This window comes from Haliotis rubra, unplaced genomic scaffold, assembly GCF_003918875.1.
Source record: "Haliotis rubra isolate DU_JTF1 unplaced genomic scaffold, ASM391887v1 Scf103, whole genome shotgun sequence".
Classification (NCBI taxonomy): domain Eukaryota; kingdom Metazoa; phylum Mollusca; class Gastropoda; order Lepetellida; family Haliotidae; genus Haliotis; species Haliotis rubra.
The window spans coordinates 1,832,025-1,856,645 of NW_025764926.1; the positions used below are offsets into that span (position 1 = coordinate 1,832,025).

Genomic DNA, 24,621 nt, shown 5'->3' on the forward strand with positions numbered 1-24,621 from the left:
TGCCTTGCTAGTTCATACATGTAATACCCCATGTCATCAATGGCACTTGTCTTTATTCTGTTATGTTTGATTTTATTTGATAATACAGATGATGCATATTTCGATTCTCTGTATTGTTCTTTTACACAGGAACAATAGGATCTCATTGTTGTGGAGACCATGTACTAAACTGTCTCAATGAATGAAATACAAAAATAACAAAAGGGAAAACAGCAGTTCCATTCAAGTAGATAGATTGAAATTGATGTCCTATTTCACGTTGCCTGCAGCATTTTCTTGTGTGTAAAGAAGTTAGTGCTAGAACCTGACAGTGGAACAGTCCAAAACTGTACTATCATAGTTGCCATGGTTAGGGCAGAAGAAGTTAGTTATTTGTTATTCAGCTAATGTTCTTAAAGTTAGGACAGTTCTCTTCATATGTGAGAACTGAAGCAGTGACCAAGTTTATAACAGTAAAAATATCTGTGTTTCTGTTTCCAATGAATGTGAAAATAGTCAAGTTAACTTATGTTTGGCCTGTTTGAGTTATGTCAGTCATGCATTAACCGTCATAGACATCTTTAAAAAAATCAGGAACTTCATATGAGTTTTCCTTTTCTCTTGTTTTAAATTATTTCAGCCAAATATGCTGAAACTAAGCATTGACATTTGTCTCCATAATAATTATATTTAACAAAAATAATAATTATTTAAGATGAAAACTATTACTGGTTTTGTTTGTGGCGGATTCAGAGGCTCTAATGATTGATTCATATTCATCAATTAGGTCCTCTATTTATGCAGAAAATATTTGGATACCAACTTACATTTTTGTTGAAACTTACATTTTGAACTGTTTGTAGAGACTGCTTGTCAAGGTGAGCTACAGAATTTTGTCCAAGAATGTTGTAAAGTTAGGCTGTGTTTTCCCTACATTTTTGTGTATGCTTTTGTTTTATCACAAACTGTGGGTACTGTTCCAAACTCAGTTTGTGCACCAATCACTGAAGTAATCCAGTTGTTCCTCAATCATTGTAACAAGCAGCACCATCTTCTTCCATCAGTTCCTACTGCTTCTTTATACTGATTGTCAATTTACTCCATACTAATTCTGTCATTAATTTTTGTTGTGTGTCCTTTTCTCTGGGTGAATGAATGTGGTGTGTGGATTATACTTCAATAAATATTTTCCTGAGTGTTCTTTTGTTATATTTTGAGACACATGCTCATAAAAATACATATTTGCCAGCTGTTTGATATAACACTTTCTCTTTTTGAAAGTGGGTTTAATGCTGATTTGAAGAGTATTTCATATACTGGGTAGGGTCACCAGAGGTGCAGTAGTCTAAGGCACATTCTGCTCTGTGGAGTTGTTCCCCTTGGATTCACCAGGAACCAATGATTGTTTTGAATCCTAGTCTGTACATATTATGTTCCTCGGTTTGCATGAAACCCATTTGGGTTTTCTACCCTCCTTAAGACGACACCTTAAGTCACTACTATTTTATAGCAGGAAAGCATAACAGTGGATATAAGAGTAAAGCTTCAGATGGAATTTCATGGTGGTTAAATGTGATACTGTGCGTCAAATTGTGGTTAGAGCGTCCGCCAGAAGAGCAGAAGGTCGCGGGTTGGATCCCCGACCGCATCATACCAAAAGACGTTACAATATGGTACTTGTTGTTCCCCGCCTGGCGCTGGGCATTAATGGGTTCAACAAGGACTGGTTGGCTTGGTGTCAGTATAATGTGGGGTATTCATGCTTAACTCCTGCATGGTATCTCTAGCACTATAAAACCAGCTAAAGTTTGGGATAGTACAAGCATCCACACATACACACGCATGCATGTTGTCATATGAGCGAAATAATCTTAAGTACCTTGACGTTAAATCCCATTTCACCTCACCTCACCTGTTTCATCTTTAAATCATCTATCAAAATGAGACTATGTGACCCAAAATGAAACGTCAAGACTTCTCGGAAGCAAATTCATCAACCAAATTAGACAACAAATCTCATTAGTGAGTAGGTGATCAACGATATGTGATCATGGCCTGACATCACGTTTTCATACTCCAAGAAAGTGTCATGATGGTTGCCAAGGGAAGATTCTGCACCCATCAGTTAGAGCATTGCTGAAAAGATATGGTGTCATAAAAAGGCAACCTGCAGTTGATCCATGTAGGTTTGAAGTCAGTGATGCATCCATTGGTCTCACGCTCTGAGTAGGAATCAACGACTTTGCAAGATGAGATTTTTGTGCTGACGTCAATGAGGATGAAGTCCTGTCTGAATTCAACAGCATACTGTCTCATGTTCACATGCAGAAATAGAAAATGTCATCTCTAGCACACACTCTCATGATGCCCTGCTGTAGGACATGGGGTCAGTTCCTCTAGCTCAACTGGTCCCACTCCAGGAAATGATTGAACCTCCTCCACAGGTCATGTTCGGCTCCACTGGAATGCTGAAATCAGCCTCTTTGCGTACACCACAGTCGGGCAAGACAAGGTCCAGACATTGTCTTGATTGTTCAGTGATTGAGGTCATCTGTGATGACATTCAAGAAGTGATGATGTTCAGCTGCTTTTCAATCTTCCCATTGTGTGGTGGAACGCTCTCGACCACCTGCATGTCGCTGGGTTGGTGATCCAGATGTTTGGTATTGATTCCATGCCCAGCTAATCATTCTTTCCCTTACATCAAAGACGTTAGCAGCATGAGGCAGCATATATGCTACTGTGATCCTTTCTACATCCGAGGTTGAGAGAATCTTCTCCAGGGTGAAACTCATTGTGACAGACCATAGAAACAGGCTGAAAGACTGCTCGAAGCTACTTGTGGTCAGTATGAATGTTAAGTCTTCTACTAACATTGACTTGAGGAAGTGTGTGGCCAAGTTCTTGGCAAGAAAGAAGAGGAGAATATGAATGAATTTTATGAACACACCCAAAATAATGTCAACCTGAATAAATTACTGTACCCTTATTTGTTGTGCCTTTTTTTGTTTGCTGAATGCCCTTTTGAATTTTAAAGTGCCCTTTTTTTCTATGCGTCTACCCTGCCCTTTCATAATCCCGGGGAAACACTGTGGTTGTGCTTACCCAGTTTCAAGCATGCTGCTGCATTTGCTTACTGACTTGATCGCCAAACCTTGTCTTTGACATTGAGAGGATGATATGTCACGATTCAGTCTTGATACAGCCAGACGGAGGTCTTCACGCACCTTGTGTCCACCGTGCCCACAACTGTATCCTGCAATCCTTTTATCGTGGAACCTAGGTGGTATTAGGGTTACTCGGTCATTGGGCTGTTTGGAGGTTTTGTTGTGGGATGATTTATTTATATACTTTGAGTACTATATGTTTGGAGGATTATCTGGTTCTGTAAGTTGGACAGAAACACAAAGACAACTGTGTTTTATTAGATCCGTGTCACATGCACAACAGCAACAATATATGACTAAACACAAAATACAAGCTGTATCGATTCCTCAATAAACATTTACATTCCCTGTACATACATTCCCTGTATATATATCGCACTTACCCAGATGAAAGTTTTTGTTCACATTCGGTTTATGTGTTCCCCGACCAGTGGACCTGCATGCTTTCTATTTATCATTCTCAACTCCCGGTTGGTCTAAAGGCTGATGTAGAGACCTGGGTCCCGTTTCAGAAAGCTTTTGTTTGCTTGTTTTGCGTTTAACGCCGCACTCGGCAATATTCCAGCTATATGGTGGCGGTCTGTTAATAATCGAGTCTGGACCACACAATCCAGTGATCAACAGCATGAGCATCGATCTACGCAATTGGGATACGATGACATGTGCCAACCAAGCCTTACGAAAAGCATGGGTTGATGAAAACCAGGGCCCCGTTCTTCAAAGCCATCGTAGCGCTAAGGTGATCGTAACTCCCATACTTTAACATAGACTTACGACTGTCGTAGCGCTACGATCGCTTTGAGGAACGGGGCCCTGTTCTAACCCGGATCTTCACGGGACGTTTCATACAGCGATGTCAATGCTACAACTGTCGTAACTCTCACAGTTTAACACATACTTACGGTAGTCGCAAAGCAGTGATAACAAAGTGAAACAGGACCCGAAAAGCGTTATTCACCCGTGACAAAACCGCATTACCTAGTGTTCAGGGTATGTTACACCAGCGCTGATGTGTAGTGAATCAGCTTCTGCCAGGAGAGCAGGACATCCGTGTTTATATTAGGGAGACAATTGAAGACAGGTTGCATAAGGATGGCTGTGGCGTTGGCATTCTTTCAGACTAATAAACTTCCTGATCTGTTAGAGGCGATGGGATAACCTTACAGCGGCCTCTCGTCAGGCCGAACACCCGAATTCAAAATTCCCCACATGGGTACACAATGTGAAACCCATTTCTGGTGTCCCCCGCTGTGATGTTGTTGGAATATAGCTAAAATCGCTTTACCTCACTTAAGCGTGCCTCTCGAAGCCTATATATGTTCCTGTGTTCGAATCCCAGATTTGCCGTGATTATGTTCTGGGTATATCAACATTACACTCGTGGTACTCGTGGTACTCGTGATGCTCCACAGATGATAATGCTCCCAAACAGGATAACTCTGGTCTGTTCCTCTCGCACAGTGGCCGTATCCGTCCTTAGTTACTTTCATACGTATGCACACTAGTTTAAATGAATGTTTTATTGGTGTTACGAGAGGTTAAATAGATAAATAAATAAACAAACAAACAAATAAAAAGAAAACAATAGATGGTGAGATGGTAAGCATAGGAACGGGCACGGTGGAAACATCAGTAGCTATAAAAAACCCAGCTCACTCATCTGAAAGAGCATTTTTAACGTGGCAGGGCTAGTTTTGGATAGCGAATAAAGTGCATGCATTTAAGGTAATTTCAGGCATGAGAACGACACAACAAAATACATGGACAAAAGTAGTCATCTCTAGTTAAACGAGCTTTCCTTAGCTAATGTTGAGCAGTATACATACATATCCTTAGCAAATGTTGAGCAGTATAAATACCAAGGCGGAATCCTGTTTGGTTGTATTGTAATCCACACAAGCGCGACATCGTATTACCTTGAATAAGGCGACCAGTTTTAACACTTAAGGAGCGGACTAACGGGATCAGGTGGTCAGGCTCGCTGACTTGGATGACACACGTCCTAATATCCCAGTTGCGTAGATTGATGCTCATGCTGTTGATCACTGGATTGTCTGGCCTAGACTCGATTATTTACAGACCGCCGCCATATATACTAGCCACATAAAGAAACTGTGCATTGTCAAAATATTATCCCAGTTGATAAGTACGATGACAATGTCAAAGGTACATATAAACTTTAATGGAGGGATCATGAGACCATAACAAGTCGGGAGAATTTCAATTGAAAAGTCAATCACAATGACGTCACGAGTCCACAAGCGGGACAGGGGTCAAACGACCATGTCACAAGCTCAATAACGGGTATGTCCACCATCGGCATTGAGAACAGCAGTGCATCGACGAAGCATAGAGCCTATCAAACGTGCAAGGAAGGCTTGTGGGATGTCACGCCAGATTCTCTCAAGTTCTGTTGCAAGGTCAAGGACGTTATCTGGCGGATGAGGAAGACGGCGTAGACGTCGATCCATCTCGTCCCAAACATGCTCTATCGGGGAGAGATCCGGTGAATTTGCAGGCAAGGCAGTAAGTCAACGTTGTGGTGTTGCAAGAAATCCATAGCAACCCTTGCCGTATGAGGGCGGGCATTGTCCTGTTGGAATGTTAACCCAGGACCATGACGTTGCAGAAAAGGAATTGCTACAGGTCGAAGAATCTGATCACTGTAGCCCACACCAGTTAAGTTGCCCTGAACAATCACCAAAGGAGTTCTTTGGCGTGCTGTTATTCCACCCCAAATCATCACGGAACCAACACCAAAGCGATTCCTCTCCAAGACACAGGCCTGTGCATAACGTTCTCCCACGCGTCTATAGGCACGTTGACGTCCATCACTATGGGAAATGTTAAACCTGGACTCATCTGTAAAACAACATTTCTCCACCAAAACAAGGGTCTGCGGACATGATTTCGGCACCACATTCGGCGAGCTTGTCGATGACGTTGTGTCAGGATATGCCGTATGGCGGGACGTCGTGGTCTGATCCCGTGATGACGTAAACGTTGTCGAACTGTGTTGGGGTGGATACGGCGAAGTCCTGGGATGGTTCGGGCAGTCATCACTGCAGTCTGAAACCTGTGGCGAAGATGGGTCACCCTTATCCATATGTCCTGTTTTGGCGTTGTTACACTTGGATGTCCAGAACGTGGCCGATCGATGACGTCATTTGTGTTCTGGTAGCGTCTCACCAGTGCAGAAATGGTGTTCCGGTGGCAGTGGAAATGTGCAGCCACTTGTCGTTGAGACATTCCCCCACGGACCACCCCAATGGCCTCATGACGTTGTGCAGACGTGAGCCTTGGCATGCTATGCGTTTCAATAGCCGTTTAATTTTTTTAACGATCGGAAGGGCAGGGGTTGAGCTTTCCAAAGTGACAGTATTGTGTGGCATTCATTTGCTCTGTTTCTCTTTCCCGGAAAGCACGTGCAACAACGTATTGCACGTCTCAAGGACGAACCCACTGACGTCACGGAACGTGGCACGTGCATGCATGTTGGATACATGTCACTAATCTCTGAGTTTGAATCCTTATGTGTCCACACAGGTTTGATAAATTTAGATTTTAATTTTTTTGTATGCACAGCTTCTTTATGTGCCTAGTATAGAAAATCCTATTCATTTGCGTAAAGGACCCGTGAAGGTCCGTTTTAGAATATTGGTCTTCAGTAACCAATGCTTGTCGTAAGAGGCAACTAACGGGATCGGGTGGTCAGGCTCGCTGACTTGGTTGACACATGTCATCGGTTCCTAACTGCGCAGATCGATGCTCATGCTGTTGATCACTGGATTGTCTGGTCCAGACTAGATTATTTACAGAGCGCCGCCATATAGCTGGAATATTGCTGAGTGCGGCGTGAAACAACCAACTAACCAACTTATGGAGAGAGTTCACAACACTGCACAACGCCGTGTCATATTCAAGTAAGGGCGGTCCTCAATGTTCCCAATACAATAGTCCATATACCTGTACTCTTATCACTTTTATTGTACTTACACTCACATGCTTACTCCTCTGAAGAAGCCTAGTGGTTAAAGCGCTCTCCCATCACGCCAAAAACCTGGTTTCGATTCCCCACATGGGGTACAATGTGTGGAGCCCATTCCTTATGTCCCCCGTCCTGATATTACTGGAATATTGCTAAATGCGGCGTAAAACCATACTGACTTACCATATTCCAGCGCTGGGATAGCCATTATGAAGCGCATGACATCAAATTTCTGCTAATGTTTCTAGTTTTTACCCTTATTCAGGAAGGACCTGGATTAATTCTGAGGGACTGGCAGCATTCGAACTGTTGTCCAAGTCAATAAATATTTGACCCGTGAGGATCCGAGTTAGAATTGATCTTCAGTAACCCATGCTCGTCGTAAGAGGCGACTAACCGGATCGGGTGGTCAGGCTCGCTGACTTGATTGACACATGTCATCGTATCCCAATTGCGTAGATCGATGATCATGCTGTTGATCACTGGATTGTCTGGTCCAGACTCGATTATTTACAGAGCGACGCCATATAGCTGGAATATTGCCAAGTGCGGCGTAAAGCTAAACTCACTCAATAAATATTTAACATATCACCCGAAGACAGTGAGTAGATCGACTCCGCACCCTTGAAAAGGTTTTTCGTCTCTTACGCCATACGGTAATAAATCTATCAGGTCGTTTTCAAAGAGCACTTTTACAACATGCACGCCTGAGTACACTACACAATTTCCTATACAATTTCTTATTCGCCCATAAACATCCTGAATACATCAGAGTGAAATGGAGTCTCTCAACCATCTTAGTCGCTCATGTTGATCTGTGAGAAGGCAGTGATATCTAAGAAGACAGTTCACGACCCCGTGAACAGGCAAAGCCTTGTCTGAATACCAAATTAAGTAACACGATATATGATTACAATTGCCTTCAAGTTACGTCCTTGTTCAAAAGTGGGTCTGGAAATTCCCGCACGATTTCAAGAACGGGGGAAGGGAGGGTGTGTCTCACACTCGAAATCCAAAGCCGAGTTCGAATGAAGTATTTTGTTCTGTGTCCACGTTGTCTAACTTTCGAAGGCATTGTGTGCTTTTTTCACAGCTCGTTGGAGTCATTTGAAACATAAACATTGCTTGATGTTCAGGGTGCGGTAACATACCCCGCAATGCTGTTATACGTTTTCCTTTGTTGTGATACTGTGTTTGTCCATGGGTCGATGAACAATTGAATTACAGCCGGAATTAAGTGTTGAATGACAACAGCCATTGCTGACAACACTTAACAGGGTGTATGTTTTGCCGGTTGTTATCTATGGACCAGGAAGTCATTACAAGTGTCTACATATGGAAATAGACACTCCATGTCACAGGGTTGTGTTTGTGTAAGTGGAACTATCAGAGACTCATGGTACATTCTGGAAATGTGAAAATCACAAGCATTGCCGTGTACGTTCTGTGACAACACCATGAGACCCGAGTCATTCGAAGGGGCAGTTGAACTGCGTACATCTTCAATCAGAGAGCGAGCTGATTGCGGCTCCGGTCGTGATTCCGAAACTTATTGCCACGCGGTTCAGTTAAATCCCACTGACCGTGCTTTGCCAGATGTGGTCAGTCCGAACAATGGCGGTGATGAAAGGACCGAGGATCCCTATGATACGATTGGTTCAGTTGGGACGCTACCCAGGACCAAAGATCTCAGTTCGGTGGTTCCAAACGGTACATCGTACAGCGGTGAGGATAACAGGGGATACACCGTCTCCCCATCTACAGAATCTGAAGGCGACATGGCCAGCAATCAGTCTGTGGCACCCTATGCCGCCTGGAGTCAGATATTCCCTACGGTAGGAACACTGTTGAATAACATTTAGTCTCTGAATTGAACATATTTTACAGAAACATAGGTTATATTAGGGATTACTCTTTCTCAGTAAAGTACAGATTCTAGTACTTCTTTTGGATTGAGTCCCATCCGGGATTCGAACCCACACCCTCAGAGTCAGGCACCTAATCGCCAGCACACAAAGTCAGACGCCTAGACCGCTCAGCCACCGCGGCTTCCACAAAATGCCGGATGGGACTCAACCCCCCTAAAAGTACTAGAATCTGTACTTTACTGAGAAAGTGTAATGCCAAATATAACATATGTTACATTTGACCACTTTCTAAAATGGCATTGTGTATTTCATATTTTACAGAAAAAACTATTCATAAATAAATATCATCATAAACTTTTAAGGAAAATGAGCTTAGGTACTTTCTTCATTTTCCTCAACTGCAGTAGGGGCGGTGGGGTAGCCTAGTGGTTAAAGCGTTGGCTCGTCACGCCGAAGACCCGGGTTCGAATGCCCACATGGGCACAATATGTGAAGCCCATTTCTGGTGTCCCCCGCCGTGATGTTGCTGGAATATTGCTAAAAGCGGCGTAAAACCAAACTCAGTCAGTCAGTCAAACTGCAGTAATCTAGACTTGCATGGGATGCATTGGGTATATTTGTTTCAGGGTCTGCATGACAGACTAGAACACTCCTATGGCATATACTTTCACAATCTACAACGTGCTGTTAGAATGGTTCAATGATTCCTAACATTGACCAGATTTTCCAAACTGGTTCTGATTAGATGACTATTTATTACATGATTAAATCTACCTGGCGTTGTTAGTTTAGGCAAGTCTGTAACTCTCTTTTCCAAGTGGAAACTAGGAACATGGAGCAGTCGACTTCTGGGATTAAATTTTGTTTTATTAGGCACAACAATTGTGTGGATTGATGGACGTGACTTAATTGTGACCATCAATCGGAATGTTCGAAACCGAGGCTTAGCCGCGCGTTCGTGTGCGTGTTCACCGGCGTGCTTGTGTTTGTGCTTGTGTTTGTGCTTGTGCTTGTGCTTGAGTCTGTGTACCTGTTCTATTCCAGACGTATGCTGAAGGGGTCGTTGTACTTCAGATACAGGTGCTACAGATATGTACTCCAGTACATTTCTGAATACAGGAATGTACCCTAATCAAACTACAGAAAAGTATAATACTTTATCGATAACAACTTCTTTATTTGTTATGATGCGACGTTTCGGTATAGCTTCTTATACCGTTGTCAAGCAAGAGTGACAATGGTATAAGAAGCTAAACCGAAACGTCGCATCACAACAAATAAAGAAGTTGTTATCCATAAGTATTATACTTTTCTATTATCTATCAACTTCTAAAATGTTAATCAAACAGATTACAGAAATCTACCCGGTACCCTACGAGCCCATATTCCGCTACCCGAAACCGTATGTAGTTGTTCCCGTTCAACTGATTGACTGCATGGCAAAATATTCGCAATCGAGTATGCTCGTTTCTTATATAACGCAATCAAATGCAATTGATACAACAGTATGACAGTTCCGATCAAGAAAAACGCACAGTGCGGAATGGACTCGTCATAGGGCACGTTTCTGCATTCTGATTTTGTCAAGGGCACGTTTCTGCATGCTGATTTTGTCAAGGGTACGTTTCTGAATTCTGATTTTGTCTAGGGTACGTTTCTATATTCTGATTCTGGCTAGGTTACGTTTCTGAATTCTGAATCTGGTTAGGGTAAGTTTCTGTTTTCTGATTTTGGCTAGGGTACGTTTCTGTGTTATGATTTTGGCTAGGGCACGTTTCTGTGTTATGATTTTGGCTAGGGCACGTTTCTGTGTTATGATTTTGGCTAGGGCACGTTTCTGTGTTATGATTTTGGCTAGGGCACGTTTCTGTGTTATGATTTTGGCTAGGGTACGTTTCTGTGTTATGATTTTGGCTAGGGTACGTTTCTGTATTCTGATTTTGGCTAGGGTACGGTTCTGTATTCTGATTTTGGCTAGGGTACGGTTCTGTATTCTGAATCTGGCTAGGGTACGTTTCTGTATTCTGATTTTGGCTAGGGTACGTTTCTGTATTCTGATTTTGGCTAGGGTACGGTTCTGTATTCTGATTTTGGCTAGGGTACGGTTCTGTATTCTGAATCTGGCTAGGGTACGTTTCTGTATTCTGATTTTGGCTGGGGCACATTTCTGTATTCTGATTTAGGCTAGGGTACCTGCATATGGTGCACATCTGTAGTACCCATACCGACGACCCCTTCAGCCAGACTAATGACGGGGTTAGAGTGCCAACCCTCTGAGAACCGTCATTCAGGCACTGTAAACTGACTCCAAGCTGACAAGTAATTGTTTGACCCAGGTTCGTATCAGGTACCCAGGTTACAAGACAGTGTAACAACGAGTACGTCTTATAACGTCTCTTGGTGTGACGAGGCTTCAAGTGCAAATACAAACTCAGCTTGTTTGCGGTTTGTTGATGTATGTAAATCAAAACCACTATTTCCATGATGCTTTACATATTGTAGTTTCGATGCTCCAGACAACGTGTAGACCCGTGTTGCGCGGGTACAATGCAAGTATTAGATAAGCACATCGCCGGACGGTAATATCCTTACCTTATGTGGTTCACTGATGCGCTCAGTTGCAATTGATAGTTTAATTATTTAATGCTATTATCCTACGACCGACCACAAAGTTAACGAGCAAGCTGACATACTGATAATGATTATATATTGTGGGGCTGCAAACAATGTACTGTACGTTGATTCAACGAAGCATCATATTGCTCCTTTCTAAGTCCTTTTACTGGCTCCCAGCTGAGGCAAGAATAAACTTTCAGTTCTCGTGTGGCCTATAGCAGCGGGGAAACAGTGCCTTATGTTTGATAGACTTCATCCAGAAGTACCACCCTGTTCCAAGCCTCTTATCCTCTTCTGCGCCATTGTTATTGAGTAGCCTAGTGGTTAAATCGTTCGCTCGTCACGCTGAAGTCCCGGGTTCGATTCCCCTCAAGGGTACAATTTCTTCTGTTCCCCGCCGTGATATTCCTGGAATATTGCTAAAAGCGGAGTAAAACCATACTCGCCCACTCATGTTATGGTGTATTGTTACGGCAATGCTGTTTGTAGTATATATTTTTTCTCCCTCATCCGAATAGCTCAATGTCAGCGCGTGACCAGACAGTGGCATAATAAAATGAAAATGAAACGAAACGAAAAAAATATTTCTAATTTTCTTTGGCAAACTTGCTTTTTACCTTCTATTGGGTCTTTTAAAATGCATTTCCAATGATATATGATGCACGTGTCTCGTGCGTTAAATCATTCATGAAAGTGAACATTCCAATTTATGCTTTGAGGTGCAGTTTAGTGTTTCTGTTATTTACATGTTACTTTCAAACTTTTAGTTTTTGCAAAACACATTATGAAACTTTTAAAAACATATTTCTTATAACGATCTCATTTCCATCAACTATGCCAAACGGAAAGAAATATCCACTTCTTAAAATATAAGTTCCGTCACTATTGCTCACCTGTGCGCATGCGTTTGAAAATGAAACCGTCATATATTGCAAACACTAATTAGTCGATTCATTGCGTCAATGCCTACATGTGTCAAATGTGGTATTTGCATTTAGACTTCAGTTCTTTAAAGCATTTGAAATCATTGTCATGCGTACTTTGTATTAAATCATCATTATCTTCATCATCATCAACTCTTGCACCTGGATGATGGAAACAACATGTAATGCAAATTAGTACGTGGTTGATATTCCAAATGATATAGTGTTAAAAATGCAGGGTCCCGATCCTCAAAGCGTTCGTAAGGTTCGTGTGTCGAAACTATAGTTTATCATAGGTTTACGAGCTTGTCACTTTGCTTCGACTCCCCACAATGTGTGAAGCTCATTTCTGGGGTCCCCGCCGTGATATTGCTGAAATAGAAACTAAACTCACTCACTCATAGGTTTACGAATGTCGTAGCGAACGTTTACTGGATCTTGACCCAGGTCTGTTTTACTGTTTCATCTTAGAAACAGGAAATAATTGTGTTTGGGCGAGCGCATGGTATTATGGCTGATTTTCATCACCACATTCTATGGAATCCAAGAAGGGACATTGTCTCGGGGTCGCATTGTCGCCTTCACAAACACACGCAACAAGTGGCAAATTTAACCCAAATGCGACAATGCGACAACGCGAAATTTTAGCCATGTGTTGCATTGTCGTGCTTTGAATAATATTTTTCTATTCATCAAAAAGGCGACAAGGCGACATAGCGACAATTTTCAAGGTCGCCGTGAGATTACTGGAATATTGCTTTATGCGGCGTAAAACCTTACTCACTCAATGTACTGTATGTTTGTTTATTGTATGTACAGAATCAACCGCCCCCTTCTGGCGTCACTCCAGGCTGGTGTTCCCGCAAGCGGGTGATGATAACTGGCATAGTCGTATTCATCCTGGTACTAGTGTCCGCCTTGACTGCCACCACCACGCTTCTGGTCACCGGCAAATCAGGTAGGTCAATGGACATTCAGTTCCGTGTTTTGATGTTTCAAACAGCATACTTTGATTGTCTTAGTTTTTAAAGAAAATGTTTTCACATATGTGAAATTCACAACCCATTATTGTTGGAAGAGGCGATCGGGTGGTCAGGTTCGCTGACTTGGTTGACCCATGTTATCGTATCCCAGTTGTGTAGATCGATGCTCATGATGTCAGTCACCTGATCTTCTGATCCAGACTCGATTATTTACAGACCGCTATATAGTTTGAAAACTGCAGAGTGCAAAGTTAAACAAACAAACAAAAACAACAACCCCAAAACGGCCCTCAAACAAACAAACAAACCAATGCACACAAACCAATCTGTGTCAGGACTGACCAGGTTGATTATGTTTGTATGAAGCAAAACAGACAGTAGTTATATACTGAGAGAAACAAGTAAAGGATCACAGGAAAATTCAAGCGTTCCTTTAAAGGTCACATAAACCCTAGGGGGTACAAATACATAAATCACTAACTGGCATCGTTATAAATGAAACCCCGTCATTAAAACTACTCATTTCGACCTTTAATTGACTTAAATCGACCTTTTTGACAACAGTGCACAATTCTCACCCGCGAACGAAATTTCAACCAATCAGAGCGGCGCGACTCTGTGACGTCATATGAGGAATAGCTTTGAGAGCAGATGCAGAATTCATCTACATTTTAGGGGGTAAATTAACGTGTTTACAGGCTTGTATAAACCTGAAATCGTGACAATTGTTGTGGAAAATGAAAGTTATATGTTCTCACAATCTACTGTCATTTAATTTTGTCTCCTGCTTTGCCTAGTTTCCGAGTTACAACTTGTTTTCATAGACGATTCTGCCAAAATCGATTGGTGTCGTTAGGCCCTATTTGTATAATGACTGATCCAAATTGATCCCATTTCTGTGTTGTTTTACCTCGATATTTAATCATGTCATGTAAAAATCTGTTTGTATTCTCAAAACAGTGTCGGCCCATAAGTTTTCACATGCAATACAGCAATTAATACTCCCTCGTTGTAACCCGTGTTAGGTGGTATAAACCTACACATGTTATTTGTCATCATTCACTTGATGGTCAGTTAATGAATTTATAACAGGTATAATTAGTGGTAACACACTTAGATTACCCGACAAAGGTTCCCATTTGGCATTTCTTGTGTCTGGAGTAAATATTCAACATTATAAACATGTATCAAAGGATTAACCGATAACACGCTGATTGATTAATTACTTTTATCTTACACAGCGGAATTGTCAAAAGGTAGTGTTTATGTATGTCGATTTACTAATCTATACTGAATACACTCTGTCGTGTCGGTGTCTGCGTAAAAACAACGTCCTTCTTTCAAAGGATTAACCGGCAATACATTGATTGATTGCCTATTATTGGCTAACTAAATTACTGTTTTAAAGAAAGGCGGACATTATGCAATTAGTTGCCAGGTGTGCTATCTTGGGTGACCAATGAGACTATACACCAATACCTGAAAAGATTTATCACTTTTTCGTATATTAAACTGTTAAAAGTCACATCATTTGGAACAGTTTTGTGGATATTGATGGATACATTCCTCGAACAAGGTAATGGCCTGATATTGTTCCCATAACTTTAATCTGTTTTAATTTTAATATTTGCATTTGTTTTATTCATTTATCGTAGCATTCAACAGAATCATTGTTTTCGCCGTGAAGTGTAATGAGACAGACAACAACATGCACTAGAATTATTGTGCGAATTATGATTCACATTGGCAAACTATACAATGTCTAGATATTACAGTTCTGTTATAAATTCACTATAAGTATCAGCAGATCGTCTGCTTTTTATTTAGTTTCAAAATGCATACAAGTGTGGTAATAAACTAATTAGGATTATAAGACCAAATATAAAGACGCACATTGACTAGTATCTACATACTGGTGAGTGGACATTAACTATGGGTTTGTAGCAAGAAATTTATCGCGCAGTATTGTGACTTCGACCCCACCTCGCTTCCGTGGAAGAAATCGTTATGTTATAAGTTGTGTCATACAAAATCCGTTTGGTTATGATTCCAATACATATTTAACAACGAGTAGAAAGTAGTCTTGATTTTCTAACAGTGAAAACAAACTATAATCTCATTAATTCTAACAGATTTTTATATTTTTAAAAATGGCGGCGCCCTGTCAGGAACATCCGCCAGTCTGAGGGATAAATGGTATTTAGGTTTGTTTTCACCGGTCTAAAATCAAAACTACTTTTCTACTGTCGTAGTAAATATGTATTTTATTGATGGCCAATAGGATTTTGCATGACATAACGTATATCATAACAATTTTCTCGTGGCAGCGAGGTGGGTCAATCAAATAATACTACCCACAATATTATTGTTACTTCGACCACAACCTCACTTCCGAGGAAGAAATCGTTATGTTACAAGTTGTGTCATAGAAAATCTTTATGGTCATCAATCATATGCATATTTTACTACAACTAGTAACTAGTTTTGATTCTTTAACTTCCGTGAAGCGATCTGAACACAAGTAAGATATCGTTTCAGGCTTCCACAACGCTCGCTTCGCACTCACAAACATAACCCATTTAGCACGAACTGCGAGGTCCTGTGGAAATCTGTGCATGGGGACACCATCGCCCGACCCCTAGGAGCAATTGACGACAAAGCAACGATTCGGCATGTCGTCGTTGATGTCGAGAAATCATCAAAATGATGAGCGTGCTACACATTTTCTATACAACTAACTGAAAATCGTTCCTCATATGACGTCACTGCAGTGCTCTGGCGACAGAGTTACGTAACCTGTCTGTGGTTTCGTTGGCGGGCGAGAGGGAAGCAGGCGACTTTTTGGCCACTTTTAATCGCTCGGTATTAATTAACCACAAGTTTTTAAAGAATAAATTTGGTGTTCCGCATAAGACTAACCACAAATCTTTGATATGTAATGGTTAAAAGAGTAACAAAAAACAAAGTTTAGTGGTTCTTTAATATTTTCCAGTTTTCATCACCAGCTTCGAATGGCACTGTGGTGATGAAAACTGGAAAATAATAAAGACACGCTTGAATTTTCCTTTGGTCCTTTATGTGTTTCTCTCAGTATATATACTTCGCATTTTCTGCCGTTTTGTTAATGGAAAATACGTGAAATGATGAAACACGCATGGCTTGTGTTTAGATTATACTAAATACCAGTACATACTGACTTGGAAGTGAGGATATAAGTAATTCTAGGCAGTCACATTTAAGTATATGAACAAAATGAGGCAAACTGTGTCTTGAAGTACATGTATATGACCTTTAATGGCTCATCAGTTTCGGGTGCAACTGAATCTTGTGACTTTGGATATCTTTGCTGTATTTAAATCCAGATTATGTTAAAATCAACAAACAGTTTAAACTGTTATTGATCTCAAGTTTCCAGTTTGATAGAAAATGTGTTCCTTTGATAACTTAACGAAGGTACGGATCAGTACTGATATGCGTGTCCATCTAACGGCAACAAGTAGCCTAAGACAAACGGTTTCACGTTTTTTTGTTTTTCATTCTGAAGAACAAACGGGGGCTAACCCACCACCATCATCAACGAAGACAACATCAACGACAGTCTCCACTGCACCACCTACGACTCCTCCCACAGCTTCGAAGACTATCGTCTCTCTCTCAAGTTCAACACCCACCACCTCTACCTCCGCTTCAACGTCAACAGCCCCTTCCTCCATTTCAATAGCAGCCACCCCAACCTTAAATTCAACATCCCCTACCTTTATCACCTCTTTATCTCCTTCAACACCTACCACCTCTATTTCTCCTTCAACGACTACCATCGTTGTCGCCTCTTCAACCTCTCCAACTACTACAGCCAATACACCAAGTACCAATACAAGCTCGACGACAAGTCCTTCAACGTCTCCATCTACAGCTGCATCTACGACTACTCCACCCACGACTACAGGTAACTACAGTATGTTGATAATTTCACAGCATTTGCTTTTTCCTTTAATAATTCATCGCTGTGATATTGCTTGAAGATTGCTGCGATATTGCTAGAATATTACCGTGATGTTGCCGTGATATTGCTAGAATATTGCCGTGATATTGCTAGAATATTGCCGTGATATTGCTAGAATATTGCCGTGATGTTGCCGTGATATTGCTAGAATATTGCCGTGATATTGGAAGAATATTGCCGTGATATTGCTAGAATATTGCCGTGATATTGCTAGAATATTACCGTGATATTGCCAGAATATTTCCGTGATATCGCTAGAATATTGCCGTGATATTGCTAGAATATTGCCGTGATATTGCTAGAAAAATGCCGTGAGATCACTAGAATATTGCCGTGATGTTGCCGTGATATTGCTAGAATATTGCCGTGCTATTGCTAGAATATTGCCGTGATATTGCTAGAATAATGCCGTGATATTGCTAGAATATTGCCGTGATATTGCTAGAATAATGCCGTGATGTTGCCGTGATATTGCCAAAAATATTACCGTGATGTTGCTAGAATATTGCCGTGATGTTGCCGTGATATTTTTAAAATATTGCCCTGATATCGCTAGAATATTGCCGTGATATTGCTAGAATAATGCCGTGATATTGCTAGAATATTGCTGTGATGTTGCCGTGATATTGCTAGAATATTGCCGCGATATTGCTAGAATAATGCCGTGATATTGCTAGAATATTGCCGTGATGTTGCCGTGATATTGCTAGAATATTGCCGGGATATCGCTAGGATATTGCCGTGATATTGCTAGAATAATGCCGTGATATTGCTAGAATATTATGAAAAGCGGCGTGACACCCAGTTCACGTGCTCTTAGAATTAAGTCCTATCTCGCGAGAGCTCAAACGTGAATTCAGTGGAAATACCTACTTCGGCGTAACAAGTTTCACAAAATCACTTTAAGCAGGAAAGTACAATGACTCTCTCACAGAAAGTCAGGGAGTAAGTTGTATTTTACGCCGCTTTTAGAATAGCATATTAGTTGTAAAGAATGGAGGTAGAATGGACGTACGAACGTATGGAAGTATCGATAGAAGTACGGATATACTGGGGAGTGGCGGTACATGTACAGCCATAGTGAGGTGTGGAATATAGAAACATCAGTGAGTGAGTTGAGCTTTACGCCGCATTTTAGCAATATTCCAGCAATATCACGCCGGGGGACACCAGAAATGGGCTTCACACATTGTGCCCATGCGGGGAATAGAACCCGGGTCTTCGGCGTGACGAGCGGACGCTTTAACCACTAGGCCACCCCGCCGCCCCTTAAAACGACAAGAACTTTTCATGTCCACAAAGAAAGAATCTCTGCTTAGAGCAGTCGATTGTACATTTATGATTATATCATAAGCATTTGTTTATAAATAAATATCGAATAGTGATGAGGGTATACTGCAAGTGTGGTGGTACACATCACAAACACATGCACAGGAACGTCAATTGTTCACCGGAAGAAACAAGGGAATATATTGTACAATTCTAAATATATTACAAATGCGTCAAATTTGGAATTGTCCCCTATGCCTTTTTTCAACAATTTTATAAACTCATTACTTACACCTTGAATCTTGTAACCTTGATGAAACCACTTCTGAGCAAGAGTTTTGTAACGCTTTTTGAAATCTTCGTAGAAAGAACATAATTGATTTTGCCCCAAAAGTTGTAAAATGAAGACACCAAAGGCTAGAACTAGTAGAATACTGCTGGACATAAAGGGACAGTTGACTTTTTCAAAGTTGTAGTCATCGCTCTTATCATACAGCCTTGTGGGGGGAGTCTCGTTTGTCTCCTTTGTTTCAAGTTCAGGAGGAAATCAGTGGGAGGGAAATGTGTTATTTGGCGATTATTGAATGGTATCAAATCGCTATGAAGTCAATATACCCAAGACTTAAGTTCAGCTTCTATACCAGATTACCTTGTATAGACATAGAGGATCCGAGCAGAAATTCCTATTCGTGCATTTGCGTAAAGAACCACACCAGCGAGAAAAAAACCATTGGTGCCCGCGATGAAAAACCATAGATTTTATCAATGAGGAAGTCCAGCATTTCAAATGTTTTTAGATGAACCTTTGATGAAATTACTTTCATTTTTGATAAATTGTCATCAACCTCACAAGTTGTAAATGTAATTTTACACGTTCAGGAACAAATGTCCCCATTTGAAGAAAGTAAGCGTTCATTTTGGGAACTGTTTAGCTTTAAGGTTCTCCTTGGTCTGGCGCCTACGTGGTTTGTAAATGGACGTGGAGTTCCATACTTTTACTTTATTTCTCACCTGCTTACCTGGTTATTTACATTGTCCTTGTAGGCTGTAGTGTATCCCGGCAGTGTCATTCCTGTACCTCCAGAAATGTACGATGTCCAGTAAACGGCACCATGGCTGGTACTGACCGCGGTGAAGTCATGTCGTGTCCATGTGGGACCGCCTGCTTCTCTGCTGTCAGGTATACGGATGGTGAGTGTCAGAGCATGTGTCACAATGTCAGAGGTTTATTAATACATCTTTTCGTGATGAAGTTTGCCACAGAAACTGTACATGGTTGATTTATAGAATATGTTGTAATTAAATATGCTCATACACAAATCATATACTACTACAACTTACTGCACTCGTGGGTAATGGCTGTCGATATGAAGTATGTTATTTGTTCCAGAGAACTCTGTTCACAGAGGATGCACAGAGCAGTATCCATTGTGGGACAGTGCGTCTTCTACAGATCTATCGTGTCGGGAAGTCGGGGGTGATGACTTCCTGTGTTTCTGTCTTGGTGATCAGTGTAACACACACGACATGACGCCGTACATACCTTGAAATACCCCAGTGATTAATGTTGTATCTGCTCAGTAAACACAGATGTGTGGATGATATGCAGCGAACAGTTGCAGTGTTGTATAGTGAGCATAAATGTACTGGTGATGTATAGTGAGCAAAGATGTATTGGTGATGTACAGTGAACACAGATGTACTGGTGATGTATAGTGAACACAGATGTACTGGTGATGTATATTGAGCACACATGTATTGGTGATGTACAGTGGTGACTGTATATATGAACACAGCTGTACTGGTGATGTATAGTGAACACAGATGTATTGGTGATGTATAGTGAACATAGCTGTATTGGTGATGTATAGTGAACACAGATGTACTGGTGATGTATAGTGAACACAGATGTACTGGTGATGTATAGTGACCACAGATGTACTGGTGATGTATAGTGACCACAGATGTACTGGTGATGTATAGTGAACACAGATGTACTGGCGATGTATAGTGAACACATATGTACTGGTGATGTATAGTGAAAAAAGATGTATTGGTGATGTATAGTGAACACAGATGTACTTGTGATGTATAGTGAACACAGATGTATTGGTGATGTATAGTGAACACAGATGTATTTGTGATGTATAGTGAACACAGATGTATTGGTGATGTATAGTGAACACAGATGTACTAGTGATGTATAGTGAACACAGATGTATTGGTGATGTACAGTGAACACAAATATAGTGTTGATGTATAGTGAACTCAGATGTACTGGTGATGTATAGTGAACACAGATGTACTGGTGATGTATAGTGAACACAGATGTATTGGTGATGTATAGTGAACACAGATGTACTGGTGATGTATAGTGAACACAGATGTACTAGTGATGTATAGTGAACACTGATGTACTGGTGATGTATAGTGAACACAGATGTACTGGTGATGTATAGTGACCACAGATGTATTGGTGATGTACAGTGAACACAGATGTATTTGTGATGTATAGTGAACACAGATGTACTGGTGATGTACAGTGACCACAGATGTACTGGTGATGTATAGTGAACCTCAGATGTACTGGTGATGTATAGTGACCACAGATGTACTGGTGATGTATAGTGAACACAGATGTAATGACCACAGGTGTACTGGTGATGTATAGTGAACACAGATGTACTGGTGATGTATAGTGAACACAGATGTACTGGTGATGTATAGTGAACACAGATGTATTGGTGATGTACAGTGACCACAGATGTACTGGTGATGTATAGTGACCACAGATGTACTGGTGATGTATAGTGAACACAGCTGTAATGGTGATGTATAGTGAACACAGATGTGCTGGTGATGTATAGTGAACACAGATGTACTAGTGATGTATAGTGAACACAGATGTATTGGTGATGTATAGTGAGCACATATGTATTGGTGATTCGTGCTAACGTGGATTCGTTTTGATTTGTAAACTTATTTTAAAATACATCTGTTAATTGGTGTTAGTTGGTTTCACACTGAATTCCGTCGGCGCATTAGTATGGAATCCGAGAAGGGACATTGTCGCTATGTCGCATTGTCGTCCTCTCCAAAACAAGTAAAGTGAGACAAAATAAACCAAAACGCCACAATGTCCCTTCCAGGATTCCATACATTAGAGCAATACTCTAACTTCCCTATCATCACTATTTGATATTGGTGCGTAAACACATGTTCATCAGAGGGTACAGGCATTATCATCACTGATACCTATCTTAAACAAAAATGACTTAGTTGTAACTATTCGATGAATCAGTTTATACTGAAAATTCCTGGCTTTATTTTCTATGGTAATTTTATTTATCAGTGCAAAACAGTCACAAAGATAGTCATCTGCTAGAGTAATATTAAGTTTGGTTTCCCATTTCCGCTGAAGATTATAGAGAGAGCTTCCTTGACTTTCACATAGCTGAGTATATATGAATTTACAGTTAGCTGACTTGAGTATTTGTGTGAGAGTATTACACTGAGTGTTTACTGATTCTATCTTTTGATTTGTGTCTCTGATGGCATTGATCCAGTGTTTGGGTATATATTTAAAAAATCCTAAATAAAGGAGATATGTTTCTTTAAGGTTAAATTCTTCTTTAAGCGTATCATAGGACTTGAACTCACCGTTGTTCGAGACAATGTCTTTCATATATTTCATGCCTTTTTATCCATGAGACGAACAACCCAATATCGGTAACAGGTACAAAATTAAGAAGTGGCAAGCACATAAAATCTTCAACACTTTCACTAATTTTAGAATGGATACATGCATAGCATGAAACAACATCTTTCCAAAAGTAGTTTTAACATTTTTGGAGTAGGATTGTATTTTTCCACTTGAAAGTTGAATAGATTAATGTCACCAAAGGTGATAATGTCTCAAATGCTAGGTGCTGCCACAACCCCTTTGATGTCAGTAATCTCCTTATCCATTTGATTTTCATGTACTTGCAGAATGATATAACATCGATCATTTTTAAGCCACCCTTACAGTAGTCGTTTATCAACATTTTCCTTTGGTTTTTATCACGCTTCCCACCCCAAATAAACGTAAAAAGTATAGTATTCAAACGTTTGAAAAAGAGTTTAGAAGGATTAGGGAGGGCGATAAACAAGTGTGTAAAAAGGGGGATAATTTTAGTTTTAATTATCGTTATTCTACCTATCAAAGTTAATGATCTATTTGACCACGAGAATAATATTTTTCTAATTTTTGAAAACTGCGGTTCGAAATTTAATGTAATCATTTCTTCTAAATTGGTTGAAAAAATAAAATTATTCCCAGGATTTTAAATGGTTCTTTGGACCAGCGAAGAGGTATATATGGGCAGAGTTGTTCATTTGTGTCTCGTTTGGACCCTATCCAGACAGCTATAGTTTTATCACAGTTTAAATTTAGACCAGATACTATTGCAAATGTTTTAATAATATGAATTAGCTCTGACAGTCCTCGTTCAGATCCATCTAAAGTGAAATTCATATCGTCTGCGTATTGGAAGATGAGATATTCTATATATTTTATAGTAATACCATTGATATGCTTATTAGATTTAATTGCAATAGCCAATAGTTCGACACATGTTACAAAGAGATATGGCGCTACTGGGTCTCCTTGACGACATCCGCGTCCTAGGGAAAAGAAGTTCGACAACGAACCCGATAAAATTGAGGCACTACAGCTATTACGCTGAAAGAGTTTAATCCAATTTCTAAGTACCGGGCCAAAATTAAATACTTCCAGTACCTTGTCAATAAAGTCCCATTCGATAGTATCGAATGCCTTCTCAAAATCTATTGCAACTAAAAGACCAGGTAGTTTATATTCTTCACAATAATTCATTAAGTCATATAATATTCGAGTATTTTCTCCTAGAAATCTATTTTTTAAGAAGCCTGTTTGAGTTTCACTTATTATCTCAGGAAGGACTTCTTTCAGTCGTGAAGCTATGGCCCCAGATGCAATTTTGTAATCTACATTGAGAAGACTTATAGGTCGCCAATTTTTTAAGTATCGCCTATCACGAGAGTCTTTAGGCAAACATGTTATGATACCTTGTCGTTGAAAGTCTGACAACATTCCAGATTCGTATGCATATGTAATGGATCGCCAGAGTTATACACCTATGTCTTTCCAGAAAAATTGATAAAACTCTGCTGTGAAACCATCCGATCCAGGACTCTTTCGATTCTTCATACTATTTAAGGCTCGTGTACATTCATCTAGCGTAAGTGTATTTTCACAAAATTCGCGTTGATCATTTGATAATTTCTGGTCATAATTTTTCGTAAATACATCTAGGTAATCTTGCCAATCTTTTGCGTTTTTACTTGTGTATAAATTGCAATAATATTCTGAACATTCTCTCAATATGTCTTCCTTTTCCGTCAGAATTTCATTTTCTGTTATTATTTCATTCATGTTCTTATTTATATAGTTTCTCTTTTCTAAGTTCATAAAATATTCAGTATTCTTCTCTCCCTCTTCATACCATTTGGCCTTGCTCCTAAATATGATTCCTTTTATTTTTACTGTTCTAATAGTTTCGAGTCTTTCTTTTTTTAAACACAATTTTGTATGATCATCACTACTTAATATTTGGGATCTAGCCTCCATTTCATAGATTTCACGTTCCAGCGTCTTTTCTTCTTTTTCAGTTTGTTTTTTCATTTTAATTGAATATTCAGTTGTCTTAGTTCTTATCTTCATTTTTAATATTTCGAAAAACACTTGATCGTTTACTGATAATTCAATACCTTCTAAATTGTCGATGTTTCCGGTAAAACAATAT

At 40.2% G+C, this 24,621-nt stretch overlaps 2 protein-coding genes across 4 annotated transcripts in view; one reads left to right on the top strand and one right to left on the bottom strand.

The window, feature by feature from the left end:
* LOC124272335 overlaps positions 1-21,677 on the bottom strand; it is a 65,096-nt gene extending 43,419 nt beyond the window's left edge. The window contains exons 1-2 of one of the 3 annotated variants that reach the window (XM_046707520.1): positions 21,479-21,677; positions 20,599-20,902 (exon numbers count right to left, since the gene is read on the bottom strand). In XM_046707520.1, the coding sequence (XP_046563476.1) occupies positions 20,599-20,816 (218 nt within the window). In that variant the 5' untranslated portion in view covers positions 20,817-20,902; positions 21,479-21,677. Of the gene's footprint in view, positions 1-20,598; positions 20,903-21,053; positions 21,185-21,478 lie in introns of those variants that run through there. The other 2 variants (XM_046707525.1, XM_046707512.1) reach the window with 2 other exon arrangements.
* LOC124272324 (cell wall protein DAN4-like) lies at positions 8,577-20,410 on the top strand. The gene is made up of 5 exons (XM_046707501.1): positions 8,577-8,969; positions 13,361-13,499; positions 17,069-17,479; positions 19,841-19,989; positions 20,189-20,410. Exons 1-5 carry the CDS (start codon positions 8,592-8,594, stop codon positions 20,342-20,344), a joined length of 1,233 nt encoding a protein of 410 aa, XP_046563457.1. The 5' UTR covers positions 8,577-8,591; the 3' UTR covers positions 20,345-20,410.
* Positions 21,678-24,621: the final 2,944 nt, after the last annotated feature.